The sequence below is a fragment of the Nicotiana tabacum genome, chromosome 21, assembly GCF_000715075.1.
Source record: "Nicotiana tabacum cultivar K326 chromosome 21, ASM71507v2, whole genome shotgun sequence".
Taxonomy (NCBI): Eukaryota; Viridiplantae; Streptophyta; class Magnoliopsida; order Solanales; family Solanaceae; genus Nicotiana; species Nicotiana tabacum.
Genome location: NC_134100.1, coordinates 20,088,532 through 20,113,970, shown reverse-complemented (window position 1 = coordinate 20,113,970; position 25,439 = coordinate 20,088,532). Strand labels below are relative to the sequence as shown.

At 37.1% G+C, this 25,439-nt stretch overlaps 2 protein-coding genes and 1 non-coding gene across 3 annotated transcripts; 1 reads left to right on the top strand and 2 right to left on the bottom strand.

Annotated features, from left to right (window-relative positions):
- The first annotated feature begins 13,005 nt into the window (after nucleotides 1-13,005).
- LOC107771586 (proline-rich receptor-like protein kinase PERK4) lies at nucleotides 13,006-18,903 on the top strand. Its single transcript, XM_016590994.2, has 9 exons — nucleotides 13,006-13,131; nucleotides 13,331-14,231; nucleotides 14,444-14,992; nucleotides 15,452-15,538; nucleotides 15,684-15,754; nucleotides 15,899-15,975; nucleotides 16,709-16,856; nucleotides 17,352-17,513; nucleotides 18,342-18,903. Exons 2-9 carry the CDS (start codon nucleotides 13,439-13,441, stop codon nucleotides 18,621-18,623), a joined length of 2,169 nt encoding a protein of 722 aa, XP_016446480.2. The 5' UTR covers nucleotides 13,006-13,131; nucleotides 13,331-13,438; the 3' UTR covers nucleotides 18,624-18,903.
- Nucleotides 18,904-19,639: 736 nt separating this feature from the next.
- Nucleotides 19,640-19,711, bottom strand: TRNAE-UUC (transfer RNA glutamic acid (anticodon UUC)). The gene has a single exon. It is a non-coding gene; the product is annotated as a tRNA-Glu (tRNA).
- Nucleotides 19,712-20,673: 962 nt separating this feature from the next.
- Nucleotides 20,674-24,339, bottom strand: LOC107771585 (protein LIKE COV 3-like). The gene is made up of 6 exons (XM_016590993.2): nucleotides 24,148-24,339; nucleotides 23,864-23,916; nucleotides 23,086-23,195; nucleotides 22,092-22,259; nucleotides 21,780-22,004; nucleotides 20,674-21,080 (listed from the first exon to the last, which is right to left on the bottom strand). The coding sequence occupies exons 1-6, from the start codon at nucleotides 24,289-24,291 to the stop codon at nucleotides 20,974-20,976; spliced, it is 807 nt and encodes a 268-aa protein (XP_016446479.1). The 5' UTR covers nucleotides 24,292-24,339; the 3' UTR covers nucleotides 20,674-20,973.
- Between the last annotated feature and the right edge of the window lie 1,100 nt (nucleotides 24,340-25,439).

Below are 25,439 nucleotides of genomic sequence, written 5' to 3'. Positions count from 1 at the left end.
GCGGATGCGGTTGAAACTTCAGAGAGGTTACATTTTGAGTTTTCAAGTCCGCGTCCGCTATAGAATCATGCCCCCGAGTAAAAGCTTTCGCTGACCACGGAATTTTGAGCGCGGTCAGCGGTCCAATTACATACTTAGCCAAATTTTTCCAGTATTAGTCCTGCACTGCATCAATAGTTCTACACAAATCTCATAACTAGTTAGATCAAAAGAGCCTAATATAAGAAGGAAAATGAAAAGGAAAGAAAAATCACTTTGGTTGCCTCCCAAGAAGCGCCTAATTTAACATCGCGGCACGACGCAGGTCACTATAAGTCACTTGAAATGGATCATTGCCAACACGTGGCTATCATAAAACTTGCCAAGATAGTGCTTCACTGCCTATTAACTCGGAAAATTTCACCATTGTTTTTCCAAATCAAGAGCACCAAACGGAGTTACATGCACCACTTCAAAAGTGCCACTCCATTTTGACTTGAGCTTTCCTAGAAACAGTCGTAACCGAGAGTTGAATAAAAGAACCAAGTCACCTTTGTTGAATTCCTTGCTTCGGGCATACTTGTCTTGTAAGTACTTTATCTTGTCCTTATACAACGACGAGCTGGAATAGGCATGAAACCGGAACTGATCTAGTTCATTGAGTTGCTCTACCCGGAGTTTTGCAGCAACATCCCACTCAAGATTTAACCGCTTTTAGGCCCACATGGCCTTATGCTCTAACTCAATCGTAAGATAACATGCTTTCCCAAATACCAACCGGTACGGAGACACACAAATTGGAATCTTGTAAGCAGTCTTGTAAGCTCACAAAGCATCATCCAGTTTCCTTGACCAATCAGTTCTATTTGCATTGACAGTTTTTGACAATATGATCTTTATCTCCCTGTTGGAGACCTCAACTTGTCCACTAGCCTGAGGATGATAAAGGGTTGATACATTGTGATTGACACCATACTTTGCAAGCAAAGTGTCACATGCCCTATTGCATAAATAAGAACCCCCATCACTGATGATTTCCCGAGGAGTGCTAAACCGTGTGAAGATATTTTTTTGAGGAATTTCAACACACTCCAGGCTTCGTGGTTGGGCAAAGCCATGGCCTCAACCTACTTGGAAACATAATTAACGGCCACCAGAATGTAAGTGTTGCCACACAAACTCACAAAAGGCCCCATGAAGTCTATCCCCCACACTCATAAATGTCAACCTCAAGAATAGTGGTGAGAGGCATTTCATCCTTCTTGGAAATTCCACCGACTCTCTAACACTCATCACATATCTTAACAAGCTCACCAGCATCTTTATACAGAGTAGGCCAATAAAATCACAGCTAAGAACCTTTGAAGCAGTTCTCTCCCCAACATGATGACCATTGTTGGGCGAGGAATGGCAAGCATCAAGAATACTCATATGCTCCTCTTCCGAAACACATCTCCGGATCACACCATCATTACAAATCTTGAAAAGATAAGGCTCGTCCCAGTAATAATCCAAGCTGTCTCGTTTAAGCTTCTTCCTTTGGTTAGAAGAGAGCTCACTTGGAACAATGCTGGTCACAAGAAAATAGCCACATCGGTGAACCAAGGCATACTATTCACAGACACAGAGAGGAGTTGTTCATTAGGGAACGAATCATTAATTTCGAGGCCATCATGGGGCCTCCCCTCCTCTTCCAAATGGGACAAGTGGTCCGCCACTTGGTTTTCACTTCCTTTTTAATCAATAATTTCAAGGTCAAACTCTTGAAGCAAAAGAACCCATCTCATCAACCTAGCCTTAGAGTCCTTCTTTTTCATCAAGTAACGGAGTGTCGCATGATCGGTGTGCACAATCACTTTGGTACCCATGAGATATGGCCTAAAATTTTCCATGGCGAAGACAATGGATAGCAACTCTTTCTCGGTCATAGTATAATTGACTTGGGCATCATTCATCATTTTGCTCGCATAATAGACCGGATGAAATATTTTGTTGATCCTTTTTCCCAAAACCGCTCCTACCGCAATGTCACTAGCATCACACATGAGCTCAAATGGCAAGCTCCAATTGGGTGCAGTGATGATGGGAGCGTAAGTCAATCTATACTTGAGAAGCTCAAAAGCTTTCATGCAATCATCATTGAACACAAAATTTGCATCCTTTTCCAACAATTTGGACAAGGGATTCACCACCTTTGAGAAGTACTTGATGAACCTTAGGTAGAACCCCCCATGCCCAAGAAAGCTCCTCACTTCTTTGACGGAAGTAGGAGGATGGAATTTTAAAATCAGTTCAATCTTCGCTTTGCCACTTCGATACTGTTCTTTGAGATCTTATGGCCGAGGACAATGCCCTCCTCGACCATAAAGTGGCACTTTTCCCAATTAAGCTCTAGATTGGTTTCTTCACATCGGGCCAACACTTTGTCAAGATTATTCAAGAATTCTTCAAAGGAGTCACCCACAACACTAAAATCATCCATGAACACTTCCACGAAGTCCTCCACCATGTCCATAAATATAGCCATCATATACCGCTGAAATGTAGTCGGTGCATTACACAAACCAAACAGCATCCGTGAGAATGCAAAGGTGCCATATGAACATGTGAAGGTGGTTTTCTCTTGGTCCTTCGGTGCAATCAAAAATCTGGTTGTAACCTGAGTACCCATCCAAAAAGAAATAGTAGGAATGCCCGGCAAGTCTATCCAATATTTGGTCAAGAAAGGGCAATGGAAAATGATCTTTTTGGGTCACTTTGTTCAGCTTTCGATAATCCATGCATACCCTCCATCCGATGATAGTCCTAGTGGGGATCAACTCATTTTGCTCATTTGTGACCGCAGTCATGCCCCCTTCTTCGGCACACATTGTACCGACGAAGTCCATGAACTATCCGAAATGGGGTACACAACCCCTGCATCTAGCCACTTGATAACTTCCTTCTTGACGACCTCTTGAATAGCCTCGTTCAACCTCCTTTGATGTTCTACGGAGGGTTTGGCATCATCCTCAAGTATAATCTTGTGCATGAAAAAGGTGGGGCTTATCCCCCAAATATCATCTAGAGTCCATCCAATTGTCTTCTTCTTTCTTTGGAGCACCGCAAGGGTGGCATATACCTGCACATTAGTTAAGCACATAGAAAGAATAACAGGTAAAGTAGAACAAGGGCATAAGAATTCATATTTGAGGTGTGAAGGCAAAGGCTTCAACTCCAATATGGGAGGTTCCTAGATTGAGGGCTTTGTTGGTGGGTCTTTCTGTTTTCAAGATCCAAAGAGTGTTTACAGGGTTCATATATGTAAGAACTCATTCCTTGCAAAGCATTGACATACTCCACCAAGCCTTCATCCTCAGTCACATCATGGTTCAACAATATAGCTTCCAAAGGGTCATCTACATTTATCACAGCACTGGTGTCTTCAACAATCACATCAGTCACAAGATCAACAAAGGAACATACTTTGTTGCTATTGGACTGCCTCATTGACTTGCAGACGTGGAACACAACTTTTTCATCACCCACCCAGAAGGTGAGCTCCCCTGCTTCCATATCAACCAAAGCCTTCCCTGTATCTAGAAAAGATCTCCCCAATATAATCGTCACCTCATAGTCAACCTCGCAGTCCAGAATCACAAAATCCGTGGAAAGTATAAACTTGTCGATCCGCACAATAACATTATCAATAATACCAAGTGGCCTCTTCATTGTTCGATCCGCCATTTACAATCTCATTAAAATATCTCTCGGTTGACCAATACCTAAAGTTTTAGATACAGAGTAAGGCATCAAATTTATACTTGCTCCTAAATCTCACAAGGCCTTTGCAAAATCCGCACTCCCAATGGTACATGGAATGGTAAATGCGTCGGGATCTTCAAGCTTTGGAGCCATCATCTAGGGCACTCACTTGATAAGTAATTTTGATGGTCTCATAATCCATAGATCTCTTTTTAGTTACCAAGTCTTTCATAAACTTGGCATATCCCGGTATTTGCTCAAGAGCTTCAACCAAGGGCACATTGATCGACAAGCTTTTCATCATCTCAATAAATTTCTTGAATTGGTTTCATTCTTTTGCTTTGCAAGTCTTTGAGGGTAAGGTGGAGGACGCCTTGGAAAAGGAACCTTAGCTTTAGGCATTACCATTTCCGGTATGTCTATCACGTGTTCCCTACATGGATTCACGTCATTTTGCGTCTCCTCCTCATTGTCATGAATATCAATTCTCATCTCACCATTCAAATTCTCTTCACTCACTTGCTCATCAACTATTGGATCATCGTCATTTTGCACTTCAACGTCATCACTCACAACTTTCTTTTGCTTGGAGGTACTTGCTTCACCACCTCTACCGCTCCTTGTGATCACCACCATTGCATGGCCGGTATTGTTCCCACCCTTCGGGTTTACTGTCGTGTCACTAGGTAGTGCCCCCTTAGGGCGAGTGTTCAAAGCTTGCAAAATCTGGCCAAGTTGGACTTCCAAGTTGCGAATAGAAGTATTATGGACGCCAATTAGGCATCAGAGTCAGCGTTTTTCTTCATCATTTGCTCAAACATTGACTCAATATGTCCCATCTCATTGTTGGATGAGCTTGGACCTTAGGACGGAAATGGAGGCGGGTTGTTTGGTTGTTGAAACATCGGAGCTCTTTGAAAGCCTGGCACCCGATTACCTTGATTACCGTTATTCCAACCCCCTTAGTTGAGGTTGCCACCCCAATTGCTATTGTTATTGCCACTCCAATTACCCTGGTTACCTGGTTTTCCTAATTCTGATTGTTGTTGTTGTTGTTCCAATTTTCTTGGCCTTGGTTGCCCCAATTCTGATTATTCCCTGGCATCTCCATTATTAGTTTGGAGCATTACCCCGTTATCCTTGGTAGTGTTGGCATACAAAACTTCCTCACTTTGATCATCATACGAGTCATCATAGTTGTAGCAACTTCCACTTTGCTCATATTGATCTTGATTGCTTTGCATTTGTTGACCACGATGTCTTCTCTTTTTTACCAATAGATTAACCCCTTCCATTGTGTTTACTTACTTTGGTCCCTGAATTTGCTGAAGTTGTGCTTTGGCTAACTGGTTCATGGTTGTTTTCAACTCAGCTATGGCTTGTCCGTGGTCTTGAAGTTCCTTGTGAAGATTTATGACATGAGAGTCCCCCTGAGGAACATTTTCCCGACTCTGCCAGGCTGAGGAAGTGCTAGCCATCTCATCAAGAATGTCACAGGCCTCGACATAAGGCAGCTTCATAAAATTACCCCCTGCTAGTTGGTTTACCACACATTGATTGGTCGTGTTTATACCTCGATAAAATGTCTGTTGGATCATTGTTTCAGTTATATCATTGTTAGGGCATTCATTGACCATAGTTTTATATTTGTCCCAGATTTCATAAAGGGGTTCATTTGGCTCCTGTTTAAAAGCTAAGATCTTATCCCTTAATGCAGTCATATGTCCCGGTGAGAAAAACTTGGCTATAAACTTGTCGGCCAACTCATCCCACGTGGTGATGGAATGGTTGGGGAGTTTTTCTAACCAGTCCAAAGCTTTCCCTCTAAGTGAAAAAGGAAACAATCTCAGTCTCAATGCATCCTCTGACACATTTGTCTATTTGCTTCCCCAACAGGCATCCACAAAGCCCTTTATATCTTTATATGTATTCTGATAGGTAGAACATGTGAAGTACCCTCTTTGCTCCAATAAGGTCAACATGACATTTGTAATCTGGAAATTGCCCGCCCGAATCGGGGGTGGGACAATTGCACCTGCGTAACCTTCATTTGGAAGCACCCGAGGAGCTGCTCGCGGAGAAGCTGGGGGAGGGTCTGGAATATTTTTATTAGCCTGGTAGCCTCTTCTTTGAGCTTGAGGTATTAGAGGCACCTCATCTTCAGCATTTTCATCTACCTTCTCCCCCGAGAGAACATTTTCGATAGGATCACTATTTTCCATTTTGTACCTGAATCGATTAACTCACACAAGTTAGTAAAATAGAAGGAAAGAAAAACAAGACACACAACTAGTCAGATAGATAGCCAAAACCATTTAACTCCCCGGCAACGGCGCCAAAAAGTGATCAGATCCAACCCTGCACCACTATATAATGGCGAGGAGTGGTCGATGCAGCTTTTACCCGAAAGGTCGGGATTGATATCCACAGAGAGTTAATATTGGTTGGGAGTTGGGTTTCTATCTAATCTAGCTATGCATGTTGCTTTTAGTTACACTTCTAACCATGCTTGAATTTGTTTCTATTCTACGTTTAATGCTATTGATTGCTGAAAATAATCTAAGTACAATATTTTTGTAGGAGTTTTCTCAATTGATAAAAAGCACTAGGGTAGTGACTCCACCTAGGTGGTATCTAACGGGTATCGAGAATTCAGCACAAGCTTATTATGATTGGGGTTGTGATATAACCATCACACATAAGTACTCACTCTATACCTCTCGGTAGTTTGAGTGACTTTGTCCAATTTGGCTTTCTCAAGACCAAATGGGTGTTCATGCAATACAAATGATATTGGCTCAAGTCGGGTATTACTATCTCTAGGTTTAACCCCTTAATTGGGGCTATCAATCTCTTGAATGTACCTCAATTCCTTGTTAGCCTAATTTTCCTAGACTTAGAGCCCGTTTGGACATACAATGTTTTCCTTTTTTTTTAATTTTTTTTTTTGAAAACAATGTTTGGTTATCCCATTCTTACCAATTTTTCTTTTTTTTACTTGAAAATGAGAATTTGCTAGTGTTTAATTTTACAAATTTACCCTATATTTTTAAAATTTATAAAATGGCCTCATCAGTTTTTCATCTTTGGCAGTACATCTTTGGCGACTGATGGTGAAACATCAGTCCTAGTTGATACTTGAACTCTGCCTACTGGAAGTTTGATTATATGGTTATAACTTATGAAAAATACGTGGCTATGCCTGCTTTTGCACCTTTTTGTGTGTTTGTAGAATTAGAAAATGTGATATTGATTTGCATCTTCTACATATTGCAGTACAACAGAATATGATAACAGTTAAACAATAGCATTTTGATGGCTTATTTCAAGTAGGATAATCAAATTGGGGTGGTTTTGATATTTTTTACAAGTTGTGGGGAATAAATCATGTTTCATGGTTTTGAAAAAAAGGACATCCAAATATGTTGCAAAAATTATAACCAAACACAACTTCATCTTCAATTTAAATTTTAGTGAAATTCCAGATTTGAAAAAAAAAATTGGAACTCATGACCAAACGTCTACTTAGTCTATCTTTCTCGAGAGGAGTCTAAGTCATAAAGGCACGAATTAGTGTTTGCAACCACCAATTCCTTAATTAAAGCATGAATCAAGCTAAATATCACTAACCCATAAACAATTAAGCCCTAAAATTCAAGACCCATTAAATATCCACACTAGGGTTGGGTCACAACCCTAGCTAATGGGTTTAGCTATTCATAATCAAGGTAGAAATCAAAGACGGAGATGAAATATAAGCCATAAAAGTTGATTACAAGAACAAATCTAAGAATATAAGCTAAAGCTACTCTAAAATTACTCTAAATGATAAAGTATGGTTGTTCACGAGCTCACTGATACAAAAGATAACCTAAAAATATGAAAAAGATCTATTTATACACAGCTGAAATTACTGGACAAAAACTGAAAGAACCGCTGTCAGCGAAATAGTGGGCGCCTCAGCATATGGACTTTCGCAGCCGCGCAATAACAAGCACAGATCGTGTTTCTTCAATTTTGTACTTGGACTGGACTAGATTTTGCAGACAGCGTAAAGTCTACTGCGTCCGTATTGGATTCTATCGCGACTGCATAAAATGTGGATTGCGTTCCTTAGTTAGGTTCCATTAACCAAGTTTCTGAACCTCTTTCACGCCCTCAGCAGAATTTGCACCACGGCAGTGCCAATGGTTTCGCGGTCGCGCTTTTGTGACGCGGTCAACGGCCGTGTTAGCACTTGGATGCATCTTCTCTGAACATCACTTTCGCTGTAGCATATTTTTAATCGCCTCAGTGGAGGGTCATACAAGTCCGCGTAATAATAGTGTTGACAGCGCTCCAGTTCCTTTATTTGGGCTTGTGCAAGTTCGACTCTTTTATGCGTTCATTTTGGCTTATTTGCCTCATTTGACCAAAACCTGCAAGTAAGCACCTTAAGTTAGTTTTCGGGAATACTTTTACACATTTTTTATCCAAAACCTAAGCAAAAGAGAGCATAAGATAGGCTAAAATCCATAGTTATTAGTGCAACACAAGGACTCGCATCTGTGCCAATGCCCGCTCCAGCGCTTAAATCTCCCATCTGCGCGCACGCAGGTGCGGTAAAACCATCTGCTTCTGCGGTATTCCTCACCCAGCTCTCACCTCGTATCTGCAATGACACTATCGCTTTTGCAGCTCCGCATTTGCACCCATGGCTTCGCAGGTGTGGTTACACCAGAACCTCTGCCAAACCAACCTTAGCCAAAATTTCCAAAATGCTCTAAACCTCGTCCGAAACTCACTGGAGCCCCTCGGGACACCGTCCAAATATACCAAAAAGTTCTACAACATAAAACGGACCTACTCGAGGCCTCAATCACACCTAACAACATCGAAAAGACGAATCGCACCTAAATTCGGACATGATGAACTTTGAACTTTTCAACTTCCATAACACATGCCAAAACATAGTGAACCAACCCGGATTGAACCCAAATTTTGCACACAAGTCCCAAATGACATAACAAAGCTATTTTAATACCTGATATCATCAAAGTCAACTCTCAGTCAAACATATGAATTTTCCAAACCTTCAAATTTTTAATTTTCGCCAATTAGTGCCGAATTCTTCTAGGAACATCCAAATGAAAATCCGGGTATACACCCGAGTCTGAAATCACCATCCGGACCTAACGGAATAATCAAAACTCCAATCCAAGGTCAAATGGTAAAAAGTTAAATTTGGTCAACTCTTCCAACTTAAAGCTTACACCATGAAATTCATTCTTCCGAATCAACTCTGAATAATATGAAAACCAAAAACGATGATTCACATAAGTCATAATACATCATATGGAGCTACTCATACCCATAAACTACTGAGCGAAGTGCAAATGTTCAAAATGGCTGGTCGGGTCGTTATAGTTACTAGGCTCGGATTTTGGTTTCGGGGGTTGGAATAGGTCCGATGTGTTATTTATGACTTGTGCAATATTTAAGGTCAATTGGGAATGACTTGATAAGTTTCGGTATCGATTGTAGAAGTTGGAATTTCTTAGTTTTAGTTAGGCTTGAATTGGGGTGCGATTCGTGTTTTTGATATTGTTTGATATGATTTGAGGCCTCGAGTAGTTTGTATCATATTTTAGGACTTGTTGGTATGTTTTATTGAGGTCCCGAGAGCCTCATATAGAGTTTGGATGATTGACAGATTAAAGTTTGAACTTGAGGGATTGCTTACGTGCACCAGGTCTGGTGCAATCGCACTTGCGGAGAGTTTGGTCGCAGGTGCGTGACCGCAGAAGTGACATAATGAGCGCAGAAGTGGCCTGCTACGAAGCTGGGCAGTGATCACACATGCGATAATTTGGGCCACACCTGCGAGATCGTAGGCGCAAAGGGGCATGCGGAAGCAATCTCCGCAAAAGCGGACGAGGTCTTACAGAAGCGCACCTGTAGATGCGCGGATTTGGCCACAGGTGCGTGTGGTCGAGGGTTGAATGGGCATCACAGAGGCGAAGTTTTGTCGCACCTGCGGGACCGCAGGTGCAGGTTAATGGTCCGTAGAAGCGAAAACCTCTGGACAGAATATTAAATCGAGTGTTTCGTGATTTTCAATCATTTTAGACATTTCAAGCTCAAGACTAAGGAGATTTTTGAGAGGATTTTCGAGGGGTTTCTTGAGGTAAGTCACTTGTGATCATTCTTATTCAACAATGTTGTTTTCCCATTAAATTTTCCACCTAGTTTGTGTGTTTTTTAGGTGGAATTTTGGGAGTTTTGGGCTAGGGATTGGAGAGTTAAATTTGAGGATTTGAGTGATGATTTGGTGGCAGATTTGAGTAATTTTGGTATGGTTGGACTCGTGATTGAATGTGTTCGGATTTTGTAACTTTAATCAGATTTCGAGACGTGGGCCCAAGGGTTGACTTTTTGACTTTTGATTAAGAACTTAGCATTTTTATATGGAATTGATTCTTATAGCTTGAGTTGATTGTATTGAATTATTTATGGCTAGATTCGAGGCATTCAGAGGCCGATTTGTGAGACAAGGGCTTGTTGGAATAGAGATTTGTACAGTTTGAGGCAAGTAATACTTCTAAACTCGATTCTGAGGGTATGAATCCCTGGATTATGTGTTATGTGGTCGATGTTGAGGTGACGGGAGTGTGGGCATATAACATGGATTGTTACTCATTCGATTATGTAGAACTGCATAGTTGAATAACCTTGTTGTTATTCGTATATTCTCCATGTGTTAGAGAAATTGAGCAACAATTCATGTTAGAAATTATGCTTAGGCTATATGCTGGTACTGTTGGGACCCATTTATTGATACTTCATATCATTATTGTTTGGGCTGATTTTCATAACATTGTGAGCCCGAGAGACTGGAGAGATTGGTGACTGAGTGAGGCTGAGGGCCTGATTGTGAGGATATTTATGGGATCGGGCTACACGCTGCAACAAACTTTATTGGTTTATGCCATGATTGACTTATTATAGCACTTGGGCTGGATCTGCCCCCTCCGGAGTCTGCACATCCACAGTGACCGCAGGTACTTACTGAGTGCGAGTGAGAGTGCCGAGCGATTGGGAGTATTGAGTGACTGTGAGGAATGAATGACTTTGGGGATGGAGTGAATGGGAGGACTGAATGATTGATACTCTGAGAGTATGCATATGATTTCATCACTGTTTTGTATTTTAGTTGGCATACATAACTGACACGTAGATATCGAGATGTATCATTTCTTATTTCAGTTGCACATGACATATCTTACATGTTTGAGCTTTAATTGTTAAACTTGAAAGCATGTCTACATTTCTACATTGTATTTCTATAATTGGACTATACCTGTGAGGCTCGTCACTGCTTTCAGCCAAAGGCTAGACTTGTTACTTATTGAGTTGGTTGTACTCGCGCTACACCCTGCACTTTGTGTGCAGATCCAGGTGCTTCTGGATACGGTGGTTGCTGATTTTGGAGCTATTATTCAGTTCGGAGATCCTCGAGGTAACTGCTTTGGCGTTGCAGTCCTTGACTCTCCTCCGTTATCATTTAGTTCTATTGTACTATTCTACTCTCTTAGACGATGTTTTCAGAATTTGTTACTATATAGATGCTCATGTACTCAGTGACACTCGGGTTTTGGGAAAATTATGTATTGAGTTGTGACGTTTTCATCAATTTTATTAGATTTTTACTTATTTAAACTTGTTTTAGTATATTTTGAATTTAAAAGTGTTGGTATATATGAGTTGTCGGCTTGCCTAGCATCATGATAGGTGCCATCACAACATGTTGAGTTTCGGATCGTGACACTCAATGATTCTGATTTCGTTGTTGACAGGAGTTGTTCGCTTTGTGTTGCATGAGTTTTTAGATTTTCTGCTGCATTATCCAGCTCAGCATTGAGTTCCAGCATTGTGTTATTTTCTGACTCTGAATCGTAGAGCTGAGTTCTCTTCTTATTTTCTTTTAGAGATTTGATAACAGGATCTTAATCACATAGAGTGCCCGATCCCCCTTTTAAATCTGTATATCAATTTCTTTAGTAGCTTTTGATCGTGGTGCACTCCCTTTTTAAATTTTGAATTCTCTTTCTCCATGCATCTGAATATGAAAATGTCGCGACTTCTAAATTTTCTTGTATGGATATTTCTTTGGAATGAGTGTAAGAAAAAATATTTTCATCAAAAACAACATGTCGAGAAATACGAACCTTATTAGTTGAGGGTTTAGGATTTAGCAATATGATTGATAAAAATATATATTAATTGCTAAGAAAATTATTATGAATGAAATTGTTACTTTTTTATATTTTTATTTTGTATTTATTGCACCTTTTAAACTAAAGTCTGCATTTTAATTTTGCTTGCATTTAAATCTTTGATAGACCTGAAACACATTGTAACGAATTTCGCCTTTGTAAAAAATGGTTCTAGGTATACAAGATTATAATTTACGAAATGTTTATGAGGCAAACATAAAAGTACTGATAGTTATAATTATTATTATTATTATTATCATTATAATAATAATAATAATAATAATAATAATAATAATAATAATAATAATAATAATAATAATAATAATAATAAGATAATCCTATATGTAATTAATAAGAATGCGAAGATTATTAAGCAGTGAATAATATACATGGATCATCATGTAAGGGATTATTTAATTTAAGGAAATTTTCTCTTTAGACACTCGTATATATCCACGTATTTTAACCCGTATAAAATAACATATAGATTCTCATATATTAGTAATACAATCTTTTAGATTCAAGTATCAAACCCTGCATAACTAAGGAGTTTAATACTGAAAACCAAATTTATATTAGTTATATGGAGATTAGTTATGCACGATTTTATATCGAAAACGAGATGCTATATTAAGTTTTATACCGTCAATACACGTAAAGTTATCTTTGTGTGATCTATAGATCACAAGTTCGAATCGTGGAAGTAGCCACTAATATTTACATTACGGTAGATTGTCTACATCATATCCCTCGGATGCGACCCTTCTCCGGACCTTGTGTGAACGCCGAATATCTTGTGCATGAAACTGCCTTTTTAAAAAAAAAAAAAATTGAATATCCCTATTTCTCTTTTCTCCTTTTTTTTCTTCCAAATATTCCGACTTCACCATGGAGTAAGGATAAACTAGAATTATAATTAAAACAACCTTAGTCTAACTAGAAAATTAATGACAATTGTCAGGTAATAAGAGAATAAGGTCACCTCACATTCTCCCAAATTAGAGGTGTTTCAAAGCCAAAGATTTTTGAGTGAGAGGAAGAGAGAGAGGAGGGGTAAGAGACGTTCTCCCTATGATGGGAAAAATCACATTGCCCCAATAAAGATTTCTCTCTTTTCCCCTTTGAGAACCCTTCTTTCTCGGTCTTCATTCAGGTACATGTTTTCTATTTTTGTGTTTCATTTTCTTTTTCTTTACTACAAAACTCCATAAAAAATTAATTAATTTCAGAGTTTAAAGAATGTATAGCCCTGATTTGTTCTTTTTACATGCAAATAAACGATGCAGCTGCCACTTTTTTCTTTGACAATGCCAAGGTAATCTTTTTTCTTTCTTTGCATGGCAATCTATTAGGGCATTGAGGGAGTTGTTGAGACAAATAGTTAACGGGAAAGGTTGATATTCCGGCGATTGCGTGTATCTTCACGCTCAATCTTGGCCGGAAGTTCATCGTCGGTGAATATGGACAATTCTCCTTCATCTTCTCCTCCTTCACCGCCTTCGTCTTCTCCTCCTCCTCCAGAGTCTTCTCCTCCTCCGTCTTCGCCTCCTCCTTCATCTTCTCCTCCTCCTCCTCCTGATTCTTCACCTCCTCCTCCTTCTTCTTCTCCTCCTCCTTCTTCACCTCCTCCCTCTTCACCTCCTCCTTCTTCACCACCGCCCCCATCTCCTGAAGCGCCACCGTCGAAATCTGACAATTCTCCTTCCCCTCCATCCCCTGAAACACCACCACCGAAATCTGATTCTCCTCCTCCAGCGTCACCACCACCTCCTACAGAATCTCCTCCGCCACCACACACAGAGTCTCCTCCACCACCGAAATCTGATTCTCCTCCTCCTCCTTCTGATACACCTACGGAATCACCACCACCCTCACCGCCACCACCCACCACGAACACAACACCCCCTCCTCCCAAAAATGCCTCAACTACTCAACCTAATTCTCCTCCATCGCCTATATTCTCTCCACCACCTCCTGTTTCTCTACAATCACCTCTACCTCCTCCTGAAAAGTTAATTCCTCCTCCACTTTCTCCACCTTCGCGAGATGCACCGTCGAATAAATCACATGGTTCCTCAGGAAGCAATAACTGGCCACCATCTAATAATTCCTCATCTACCTCAAATGTGGTAATAGTAGCTGCAATAGCTGTGGCAGGTTTATTGATTCTTGCACTTGTCATTGTCTGCCTATTATGCAATAGAAAGAAGAAGAAACAACCTTACTATGTAGATCCTGCTCGTCCACCTCAAGGTACGTTGAATTATTAGCTTGGTCTTCAATCTTCATATAATTAGTCATTGCTACAACCATACTATGTTGTTCTATTCTTAAGCATTCAACTATATCGGTTTCGCATTATTTATTAGTATCATTATAAAAGTAAGTCATTTTTCGATTCTTTATAGTGTTAGTGTATATAACGTAAATCAAATAACAACTGTATATTGTTGGCATTAGTGTAGGTGGTGATCCCTATTACAATACCGCCAATTATTCAACCAGTCCTCAACCAAATACTGACCACATTGTTAAGCTAGCTCCACCACCAGGTGTAATGGGAACTCCTCTAGAAGGACCACGCGGGTGGGCCCCGCCGCCACCGCCTCCGGCCGCTAACACGAGCAGTGAATATAGCTCAGGTTATTCAAGCCATGTGCCTGGGGGCCCAATCCCACCAAAATCACCTAATCTTGGTGGACTTGCAAAAATTCAGTTTACTTATGAGGACTTAGCAACAGCAACAGGTGGATTTTCTCAAGCCAATTTGTTAGGACAAGGAGGATTTGGGTTTGTACACAAAGGTATTTTGACTGATGGAAGTATTGTTGCTGTAAAGAGTTTGAAATCTGGAAGTGGACAAGGTGAAAGAGAATTTCAAGCTGAGGTTGAGATTATTAGCAGAGTTCATCATAGACATCTTGTTTCTCTTGTTGGATTTTGCATTGCTGATGGACAAAGAATGTTGGTCTATGAATTTGTTCCCAATGGAACCTTGGAGTTTCATCTTCATGGTACTTTCCCTCTTATTCAACTCTGTTCCATTTTATTTGACAGTATTACTATTTGGAGAGTCAATAAGGCTTTTCTTGGTTCATAGTTTAAATTTATGTTGCTCGGGCTCTTCGAAAATATCGTTGGGTGCGTGTCGGATACCCCAAAAGTAGCGTATTTTTAGAGGATCCGATACGGGTGCGACAATATTTTAGAGAGTCCGCGCAGCATAGGTTTAAATATTTTGTATTATTAAATATTTTAACTTATAACTGTATGATTTATTTAATTTTTAAATATATAAATTTTATTTCAAAAAAATACTTAATGAATCCTTGTGATCACGGTGGGAGTATTTCATGTAATATTCTTTTATTTTTTTTAGTTCGTTAAAAAAAACGACATATTTTTATGTATAAAAATTCCTTAAATTTAAACGGTCAAATCAAATTCTTGGTAATGGAAATGTACCATTGCAGGCAAAGGTCGACCTGTCATGGATTGGGAAACAAGGCTTAAAATTGCGTTGGGATCAGCCAAGGGACTGGCTTACCTTCACGAAGATTGTATGTTTTTTTAACCCTTCCTTTTCCATTTATAAAATAACTGAATTTTATTTTTTGTATAGAAATAATTAAATTTTATCATTCTAATAGTAAAATCATATAAATATCTTCTTTCTTTCTAATTTTTTCTCTTTTGTACATGCAGGTCATCCTCGCATTATCCACCGTGACATCAAGGCTGCAAACATTCTACTTGATAACAATTATGAAGCTATGGTAAAATGTGACATTTGTTTTTTGGATATGCCAAAAATATTAGGGAATAATTCTTTTAGCATAGACCTCGAATATTATTCTGTTTAAAGTGTTAACCTTCATACTGAACTAGGATTTAGAAGAATATTTTTTACGGTTTATCAGGTGGCAGATTTTGGATTGGCTAAACTTACAGAAGACACCAATACTCATGTGTCGACCCGTGTTATGGGAACTTTTGGGTGAGTCTAAAATTACTTTTCTCTAGTTTTTTAAAGTTAATTTCGCATCTCAACGTTCCGTATCACTATTAGGATCTGTTAAATCCGGATTCGTTTCCACATAGGGGTAAAATACTTCTTTACAAAAGCGACTTTATACATAAGACTCGAACTTAAGATCTCTGGATAATAATAAGGAGTACTTTTCTCTATTTGTTACAAGCGAGGTTAAGCTAGAGCGAATTAATACTGCTTAAATTTTTAATTTCCATAAGTTGTTGTCAGAATTTAGTGATTTGCCGGGTTAATAATTTAAACTCTCATGCCAGTAGAATCCAATGCATTCCTTAGAAATATAGGCGTTTGGAAAAATCATATTCCTGTCACATTTTAGGTGTTTGCATTTTCTTTTTTAGTCCGTCACAAAAATTATCATAAGTTTATCTTTAGAGACTATTCAATCTTGTCTTTCCTCTTTCACCTTTAATAACATGAGTTATTGGACCCATTTCATATGAAAGTTCATATTGTTTTCAGAGAAATATATAAATAATAGGACGTATGGAATTCTTAACATCGCGCATTAAATTGTTAATAGTAAGAGCAATTTTGGTACTTCACAATTAACATTTATTTTGTTTGTGTCAAAAGTATATATTTCTTTGTATCTTAAACGTTTATCAAACACCATCACATAAAATGAACATTGTTGACTCGAATATCTAATCAAGAAGCTCATTTTGTTATGTAACAGGTACTTAGCGCCAGAATATGCATCAAGTGGTAAGCTAACAGAAAAATCAGATGTGTTTTCGTTTGGAGTCATGCTTTTGGAACTCATAACAGGGAGGAGACCTCTGGATACTACCAATAAACTCATGGAAGACTGCCTAGTAGACTGGGTAATTTGTTTTTTACATTAACTTCCTAATTCCCCTGCATTATAAATGATCATATTTTATAGGGATAATTATATTTTTGGGTCGTCCAAAAAATAATAGTAACAGGTAATTGTATATATTTTATATATTAAGTACAAATATGCATATAATATACATTTTATATACGTATCATATATAACCAGTGTATATATATTTTGTATATTTGGGCTACCGTTTGTAATTATTTTGGGCAGCCGGGACAAAAATGAAAAAAGCCTTTTTTTATCAAGCTTTTAAAGTGTTTTAGACTTTCATCTTCTCTTCCTCTCATTGATCTAGTATATATGATTATTTGGTGGTTATATGCCCATTATAAATGTGTTTTAAGTTGTATTATCCCATTTCATAGGAGATCTTTATGTTAAACGTAGGAGATCGATGATATAAAATGCATAAAAATTTTAAAGAATTTTTTATATTCAAAATGTAAGTGGTAATTTTGTACTATTTCCTCAGGCTAGACCCTTTCTTGCAAAAGCATTGGAAGAGAATCAATACGATGAATTGGTAGACGCGCGACTGGAAGGAAAATTTGATTCCGATGAGCTGCATCGGATGGTAGCTTGTGCTGCCGCTAGCGTTCGCCATTCTGCTAAAAGACGTCCAAGAATGAGCCAGGCAAGTCCTCTAAACTCTATCTATTATAAATTATAACAGTAAAATTACTTAATTATGTTTTTGGATACTCAATTTAAAGTGAATAAACAGAATTTTATACTCCATCTCATAAATATATATAGAATTATGCGGGAAGACGTATTCGATGAAAATCGTATGTACGGTTTGAAGGAGGATCTTTAAAGATCCACCCTATAATATGGGGTAAAAAGGCCAAAATTTGTCATATTAAAGTAACGAAACTTTACCATGTATTAGTAAAATCACATAACTATATTTGTCACATTTAAGTAATTGAACTATATATGAATTGCTCAAATAATATAAATGACCAGAAGGTCAAATTTCTTGATCATGGTAAATATTTTTTTTTTCTTTGCTTCTTCATTTATATGCTTTTTCAATTCTCTTTTGATTTATAAAACATAGGTAATCAAATTTTTTACACAGTGATCTTTTTTATTTTTTGTCATTTGTAATTTTTGAGCCGGAAATTTGACCTTCCTGTTATTTGTATTTTCTGAGCGCTATATACATAGTTCAATTTCTTTAATGTGATTAAAAAAAATTATCATAAGCTTATTAGATATCTCAGTGGATAACGTTCAGGTAACCATACATGAAATTAGTTATCAGTATTTCTTCCTATGACTAAAATTGAGAGATGCATATTCCTCTTGAGCCGAGGGTCTATCGTAAACAATTTTTCTACCTTCATAAGGTTTGCTACCCTCTGTAGGCCTCACTTATGGGAACATTGGGTATGATGGTGTTGTAAAATTGAGAGATAGTAATACATTTAATTACACACAAATTATTTATGATCAGATAGTACGTGCCTTGGATGGTGATTCATCATTGGAGGACTTGAATGAAAAACCTGGCAAAAATACAGCTAACTTTGGCAATGGGGCGGCATCTGATATTTACGATACTCGTGCATACAATGCTGATATGATGAAGTTTAGGCAAATGGTAATGACAAGCCAAGACTTCAACAGCAGTGAATATGGAGCTACAAGTGATTATGGACTCAATCCTTCTTCCTCAAGCAGTGAATTCAGTTCTGAGTATGGTAATTCAGGAGGCCACCAAAAGCAAACAAAATGAAAATAATTTATTGAAAAAGAAGGCTCAAGTTAGTGACATATGACTGATTTAGTTTCAGTTATATTGTTCTAAAAGAGTATGTTATATAGATAATTCTATAAGACTATAATGTGCATATGACTATCGTAATGATATGCACGTTATCCAAAAAAAAGGACATAAGTCATTATTTATTTTTTGACATTTGTAGGGACGACTAATGAAAGATGAAATCTATGTATCATAACTTATTACTTAAAGAAAACGAGGATTTAATCAAATGTCAAAAACTTAACTACTATATATGACCGTGATATTTGTTGGCTGTTGCGTTGCTTCTTTTTCCTTATTAACATGAGAGAACTGCAAATATGTGTCTTGAGACTGTACTTCGAATCAAAATAAATTCAAGATCTAGAGGTAGTGGGTTCAAAACAAATGTGATTTTATTATATGTATATATTTTTTAAAAATATTTTTAGCATATGTATAGTCCGAAGTTCGAGCCAAAAGCAAGGACTTCAATTAAATCTACCGTCCTAGATCTGCCTCTGATTCCAAATAGTTAGTCCAAAGACAGTAACAATTAATGCCACCAGCAGCCATGGAAGTGTTTTTTTTTTCGGTTTCCCACTTACGTCCAGTATCCGTTTTGGGGTCCGACTAATCTGGATTCGAGCCAGAAATTCGCACGTTAGGAGTAAAGCACTCAAGGCGATTCAATTTCTATGGCTCAAACTCGAGAGTCGAGACTTTTGGTTAAGGATAGAAGCGATGATTATTCAAGCTAGAAAGTACTTCGTGCAGTAATGTTTTTGGATCGCTCTGTACTCACCTGGACAAAGGTTGCACAATCCAAGTACAGTATGGTACTGATAAAAAGTAAATCAAGACATAAAAGGGGTATAATATTATTAAACTTTCTTGTTGGTTTGAACTTTGAACTCGGATTAATCTAACATTCGCAAGCTATCAACAAAAAATAATCTCAACTAACTGATTTCGGAGTAGGAAAAAGAAGAAAAGTAAAAAAAGATTTCCGTTACCGGGAATCGAACCCGGGTCTCCTGGGTGAAAGCCAGATATCCTAACCGCTGGACGATAACGGATGGTTGTTGCTTTTGTAACAGGGAATATATATATTCACAGATTTATTATATAGGTATTGGGTAGAGCCAGTCATCACAAAGAAATTATATCTAAACCTATAAGCTAGAACATGTGTTTTTGTATAGATCCATACCAGTTCAAAATAATATAAAATAAATATCAATCTGGAGACAAGCGTTAGTCCCTCTGCAGCCCCATACTCAAATTTCGATGCACGGTGTTCGGTACTTATATTGGGGTCCGACTAAATACGAATTCGCGTTGGGAAGTCCCATATTGGGGGTAAGTCGCTCCCTAGCAAAGGAGATTTCATACTCAGGGACTCGAACCCGAGACCTCTGGTTAAGGATGAAGGAGTACTTACCACTCCACTACCACCCTTGTTGATATTTTTTTAGATGCAGGTGAGTTTAGATAATAGACCGAAATCACTAAACCAAAATCTTGTGTATGCCACTATGCATGAGATGCTAGTAAGAAAAGAAATGATAGCTCAAACTCAATGTTATTGTTGCAGTATATTACTTGCTTAAGTTATGAAATTGATACACTATATGTTACGTTCTTTTCCATTATGACATCTTGTAGGAGCTACTACACGATATAGAATCGTTAAATTGCGAAATTACAACTTTTATAAGAAGCTTGCTTTAGTCTATAAATGAATTGTTATATCTTGCAAACTTCGTATGATCATCTAACGGGGATGCCAAGTTATATAAGAGCACAATAATGGGATGTGCACAAGTAGTTTATTTGCACTGATGATGAAATCACATGATCGATATAACTAACAAACAAATAAACAAACAACAAGAATATCAATTATGCCTCAACTCTAAGTAAGTCGAAATCGGCTTATATAAATCTTCACTGTGTATATTACTCCATTTAAGGCGTCAAACTCCAATAACATTAAAGGAATTATTTGAAGGATGGGACAAAATTTAGAAAACAAAACTCCTAATAAGCATTGTGTATATAAGTTAAGCTTTCAGTTCAAAAAACATTGCAACTCGCACTCTAATCAATGTGGTATACAGTCAAACGTCTCTATAACGGTCTCATTCTATATTTCTTACTCATTATTAACAGGCTACCTCTGGTGACAAGCAGATCTAAAAGAATTATCTACTGGGAGGCTATCTATTGAATAGTATTAACAGCAACTCAAGGTAGCCAATATCCAATTTACTGGTCCAGTTCATCTCCCCAGCTCTAATATTTGTCAATGGATACTGATGTAGAAACAGTTTGATCATCAAACTTGAGGAACAGCAAATTTTCCAACTCTTGGAGATAGAATGGATTGCACATCCACTATGGTCAAAACCTTGGGTACTGACATGCCTCCAGAGATAACAATTTCTGCAACATTTAAAAGTAAAGTTGGCCACTACATATATCATCCTGAGAGATAATTGAACTGTTTGGTATGACATAAGTTATTTTCCAAGAAAATATTTTTTATGAGGAAGTTATTTTTCTGGTATTTGGTTAAAGTGTAGTCTGGTGCACAAAGCATTCCACGTGCACACAGAGTCCAGGGAAGAGCCGCTTCCCAACGGATTTGATGTAAACAACCTACCTAATGCAAGCATTAATGGGTGCTTCCACGGCTCGAATCCACGGCCTATAGGTTACACAGAGCCAACTTTGTCGTTTCTCCAAAGCTCCCCTTCCATTTTCTGGTTTTTGGTAAAACATTTACTACTTGGACAGAAGTCATGTTGCTTACAAATGTATCTTAAACTTTTAACTTCTTAGTATTAGTTATAACTAACATCTAGACATTATTATTAATACTCAAAAGTTTCATCAAAAAATTTGTTTGTTCTTTCGAAAGCATTTTTCACTCACTAACGAAACAGCTGAAAATGTTTCCAAAAAATAGTTTTTAATGGAAACCACCATCAACAACAACAAGCACAGTAAAATTTTACAAGTGACGTCTGGACAGAGTAGTGTATATGTAGACCTTACATATTTTAAGAAATTATTTTTTACAAAAAATGACTTCCGTTATACCAAACAGACTTCACGATAAAGTTGAAGTTAAACTCTTACCTATCCCCTCCCTAACAGAGAGATTGGGCCTCATAATGTCTTTAGAATTGACAAGGAATATATCTCCAAGGTAAAGGTGATTAGTAGGCACATAAACACAGCAAACTTCCTCAGCACCTGTACTTTTACGAAGAATAATAGTTGAAGTAATGAAGCCAAATGCATATTCCCCAAGTCGTGGATGCCTTATGATGGCCACTTCTTTAAAGGCATGTGAATCCTCATCTGAAACAATTTATTTACTGCATTCTGTTTAATATAATTTGGAATATTCATAATCAACTTTTAATTAAAAAAAATTGGTTTAATTACCTGGTGAAATTGCTCGACTAATTTGCTTTGAAGCAGTGTAGATATAACTCATAAGGGGCATTTTTTTGATGAACCATTCTCCTAAACTAAGAAGAGAAGAACCTAACCATGAGGACATGGACACCCCAACCAAGAATATGAAAATTAAGGATGTCAAAAATCCAAGACCTGTGAATTGTAAGAGATAGTTAGGAGAGATACAGTACTTGCCATAAAAAGTAAAAATTAAAAAAAAAAAATCAAACTATTCAAGTATTCAACAGAACTATGGCAAGGATAACTCGATGTACAAAACATCCTGTATTTATGCAGGGTACGAGAAGGGCCACATCTCAGGGGTATAATGTAGATAGTCTACCCTAATGCAAGCAATAATAGATGCTTCCACGGCTCGAACCCGTGACCTATAGGTCACATGGAGACAACTTTACCGTTGCTCCCAGCAGGGGGGGAGGGAGAGTGTTACCTACGGGTTCGGACGAACCCAGTAGCTTTTTGCTTATGACATTGTATTTGTATCAGAACATCTATTAAATATGTATAAATACTTAATTGCGAACCCAGTAACTAACAAGCTATGTGTTCGGTTGCAAATTCAAACCCCATTAACTTTAAATTTTGGCTTTGCCTCTGGCTCCCAAGCTCCCTTTCAACTTTAACCGTGACCTATAGGTCAACAAAACTATTTTACCTCAAACAAGCTAAGTACTCCATTCGTTCAAATTTGTGTATCACTATTTTCTTTTAAGTACTCCATTCGTTCAAATTTGTGTATCACTATTTTCTTACTGGCTGTCCCGAAATGAACGATATTAGAACAATTTAACTTTAAACTTCACATTTTATACTTAACAAAAGGTTTTTATAGTTATGCAAATGTTATGACGTGTTTAAGATCTTAAAATTCAAATGTCTATCTTTCTTTCTTCTTAATCTCTAAGTACCAACTATATTTTGTGTGCGTGCTCAAAAAGAAAAGGAAAGTAGTACTGACCAAATACATCAATTCCAAGATGAATAAAGATTGGAGAAAAGAAGCCATCCACAAAATTAATGAGCTTCCAAGTGAGGTAGAAGGTTATGGCTATGGGAAATAAGATTACACTGCAAAACCATGTCAGAATCACGTCAATAGCCAAAAAAGACACTATTTTTAAGAGTTTATATTTCTTATTCATGAAAGAAATTAAACATTAAGACAATAATATAGCATTTGTGACATTTAAAATTATTTTCATGTTTCAAGAATGAAATCTGTACAATATTCTATCAGTATAAAGAAGATTAGGTGATAGAGATCAGAGAGTTCACAATATAAAATGTAGCCTACCTCATTTTACCTATCCTAATGCTATTTAATTATTGTCCCTAACACAATCCATGTCTAACATACTCCTACCTAAATCCCACACATCAGGGGCGGTATTCGGATTACGAATTCGGCCGAATCCAGTAACTTTAGTTGTCTTAAGAAATCCTTGGATATGTACAAATTTTAAATTTAGAACTCATTATCTTAAAAGACTAGAATCTCGAACCCGCCACATATAATTTGCTAACTTCCAACGTTGTAGTCCTTGCTATGAATAGTAAGAAAATAAAAGAATGTTTCTTCACTTTCCGAATTCTCTCCATGTAGCAATAATGCTACATCTACAAAGTAATATTACATTATGCGACTATGCATAAACAAAACAAAACCAAAAAAAAAAAAAAAGAGAAAAAGGATTTAAGGAATTAAAGAGATATTTTAGCAGAATTAGTGAACTGACCATCCGCTAATAAATTTTTTTGAAATCCAGCTATGAATTACTTTGCCAAATGCCTGCCAAGAAAAATAAATTAGGGGGAAATTAAACAGAAAAAGCAAACTTAATGGAAATGCAGGGTCTCATGCATATCATACCAATCCATGATTGACACTTATAATCCTACGACACATAATTACAGTAGCTTACTCTTTAATTTCCGATAGAATTAGATCACATTTTATATATAATCATTCGCTCAGCTCAAAATTCACAACGTCTAAATTCTGAATTCGAGATAAAGTGACCTCTTTGCCGGAGGGATGAGAAAGGGACGAGGAAGCTGAGGGAGATTCAGAAGAGGATTTGGAGCCGTTGATCTCTAAGGCTAAGGTCCCCACCGGAATCAGACGTTCCAGATCTCTATCCTTCTCTGATCTCATCGTTCCCATCTCCGGTAGTTGGGACTGTTGATAGAATCATAGAAATGCTGAGTGTAAGAAAAATATATTATTATTGCATATATCGTGCTAATAAAAAAAAAATAGAAGGAAATAATTCATATCGGAAAATTGGAAACTTTGAAATTTTAATTAATTGACACTAACCGTCTAACCCTCAAGCAGTTTGAGATATTAATTGGTTTCCTTTTGGGCTAGTTAATTCTTTTGTAATGCAATTTATAAAATATGAAAATTTTGAAGGACCATAAGACTATAAAATTCCTCTTTGCATTTAACAAAAAATCTAAAATTCATTTGAAATACAAATTTCAGCACAAACTTTAAGGAATTTCATATCAATGAATACAAACTTTAAGGAATTCCATATATATTATGCACAAACGTGTTTGAATTATCAACAAAAATTAAAAATCCAAATTACTGGAAAAAAATCATGAACATTAATTACATTTATCTAACTCAATAAAAGAAGATCTCTTCTTTAAAAATGTCTTATTATTTGGACTTTCGTTAGGGATAGATTTAGGTCCTCATATCATCCTTTCCAGATAAATTCGATCATTATCATGATAAAAGATGATACATACTAATATATCTTATTACTTCCTTTCACTCAATAGTAATTGGTAATATTAGTTAGCTACATATTTCTAATTTGATATTTGTTTGTGGTTACGTGCAATATCTATCCGCTAGATAGATTTATCAACATTATAATTTTTATTAATATTTTCTTAAAAAAGGAATAGTTGAAATAGCTAATATTTTCAACATTACCAACCTTAAATCTTAAAATTTTAAAAATCTTAAAATAATCGTGAGCTCCTGATTATGATTTTTGTACAATTGGCTTTAAGTTTTAGCCTCCTGGTATTTTGAAGTGGAAGACTTCTAATGTCACCTAGATTATTGTTGTTCCGGGTGAAATAACAAATTCTAAGATTATAAATACTTATGAAAATTAACTTACTCGACTTATATAATTAATCTTATTGTTATTAATATGAGGATCTCCTATATAGTTTAAATAGAAAAGAGTTAGGGTGTGTTAGGTATAACGGAAAATATTTTCCGTCGAAAATATTTTCTTAGAAAATATTTTCTTGAAAAGCAAGTAGTAATATTATTCATTTTTC

Bases quoted from the DNA above. Each gene is read 5' to 3' on its own strand.
- LOC107771586 (XM_016590994.2), top strand. From the start codon at position 13,439: ATGGACAATTCTCCTTCATCTTCTCCTCCTTCACCGCCTTCGTCTTCT. The intron at 15,976-16,708 runs GTGAGTCTAAAA...GTTATGTAACAG, and splicing joins CGTGTTATGGGAACTTTTGG to GTACTTAGCGCCAGAATATG. The intron at 16,857-17,351 runs GTAATTTGTTTT...CTATTTCCTCAG, and splicing joins AAGACTGCCTAGTAGACTGG to GCTAGACCCTTTCTTGCAAA.
- LOC107771585 (XM_016590993.2), bottom strand. From the start codon at position 24,291: ATGGGAACGATGAGATCAGAGAAGGATAGAGATCTGGAACGTCTGATT. The intron at 22,260-23,085 runs GTCAGTACTACT...TACAATTCACAG, and splicing joins TCTTGGAATTGATGTATTTG to GTCTTGGATTTTTGACATCC. The intron at 21,081-21,779 runs GTAAGAGTTTAA...TAAATGTTGCAG, and splicing joins CTCTGTTAGGGAGGGGATAG to AAATTGTTATCTCTGGAGGC.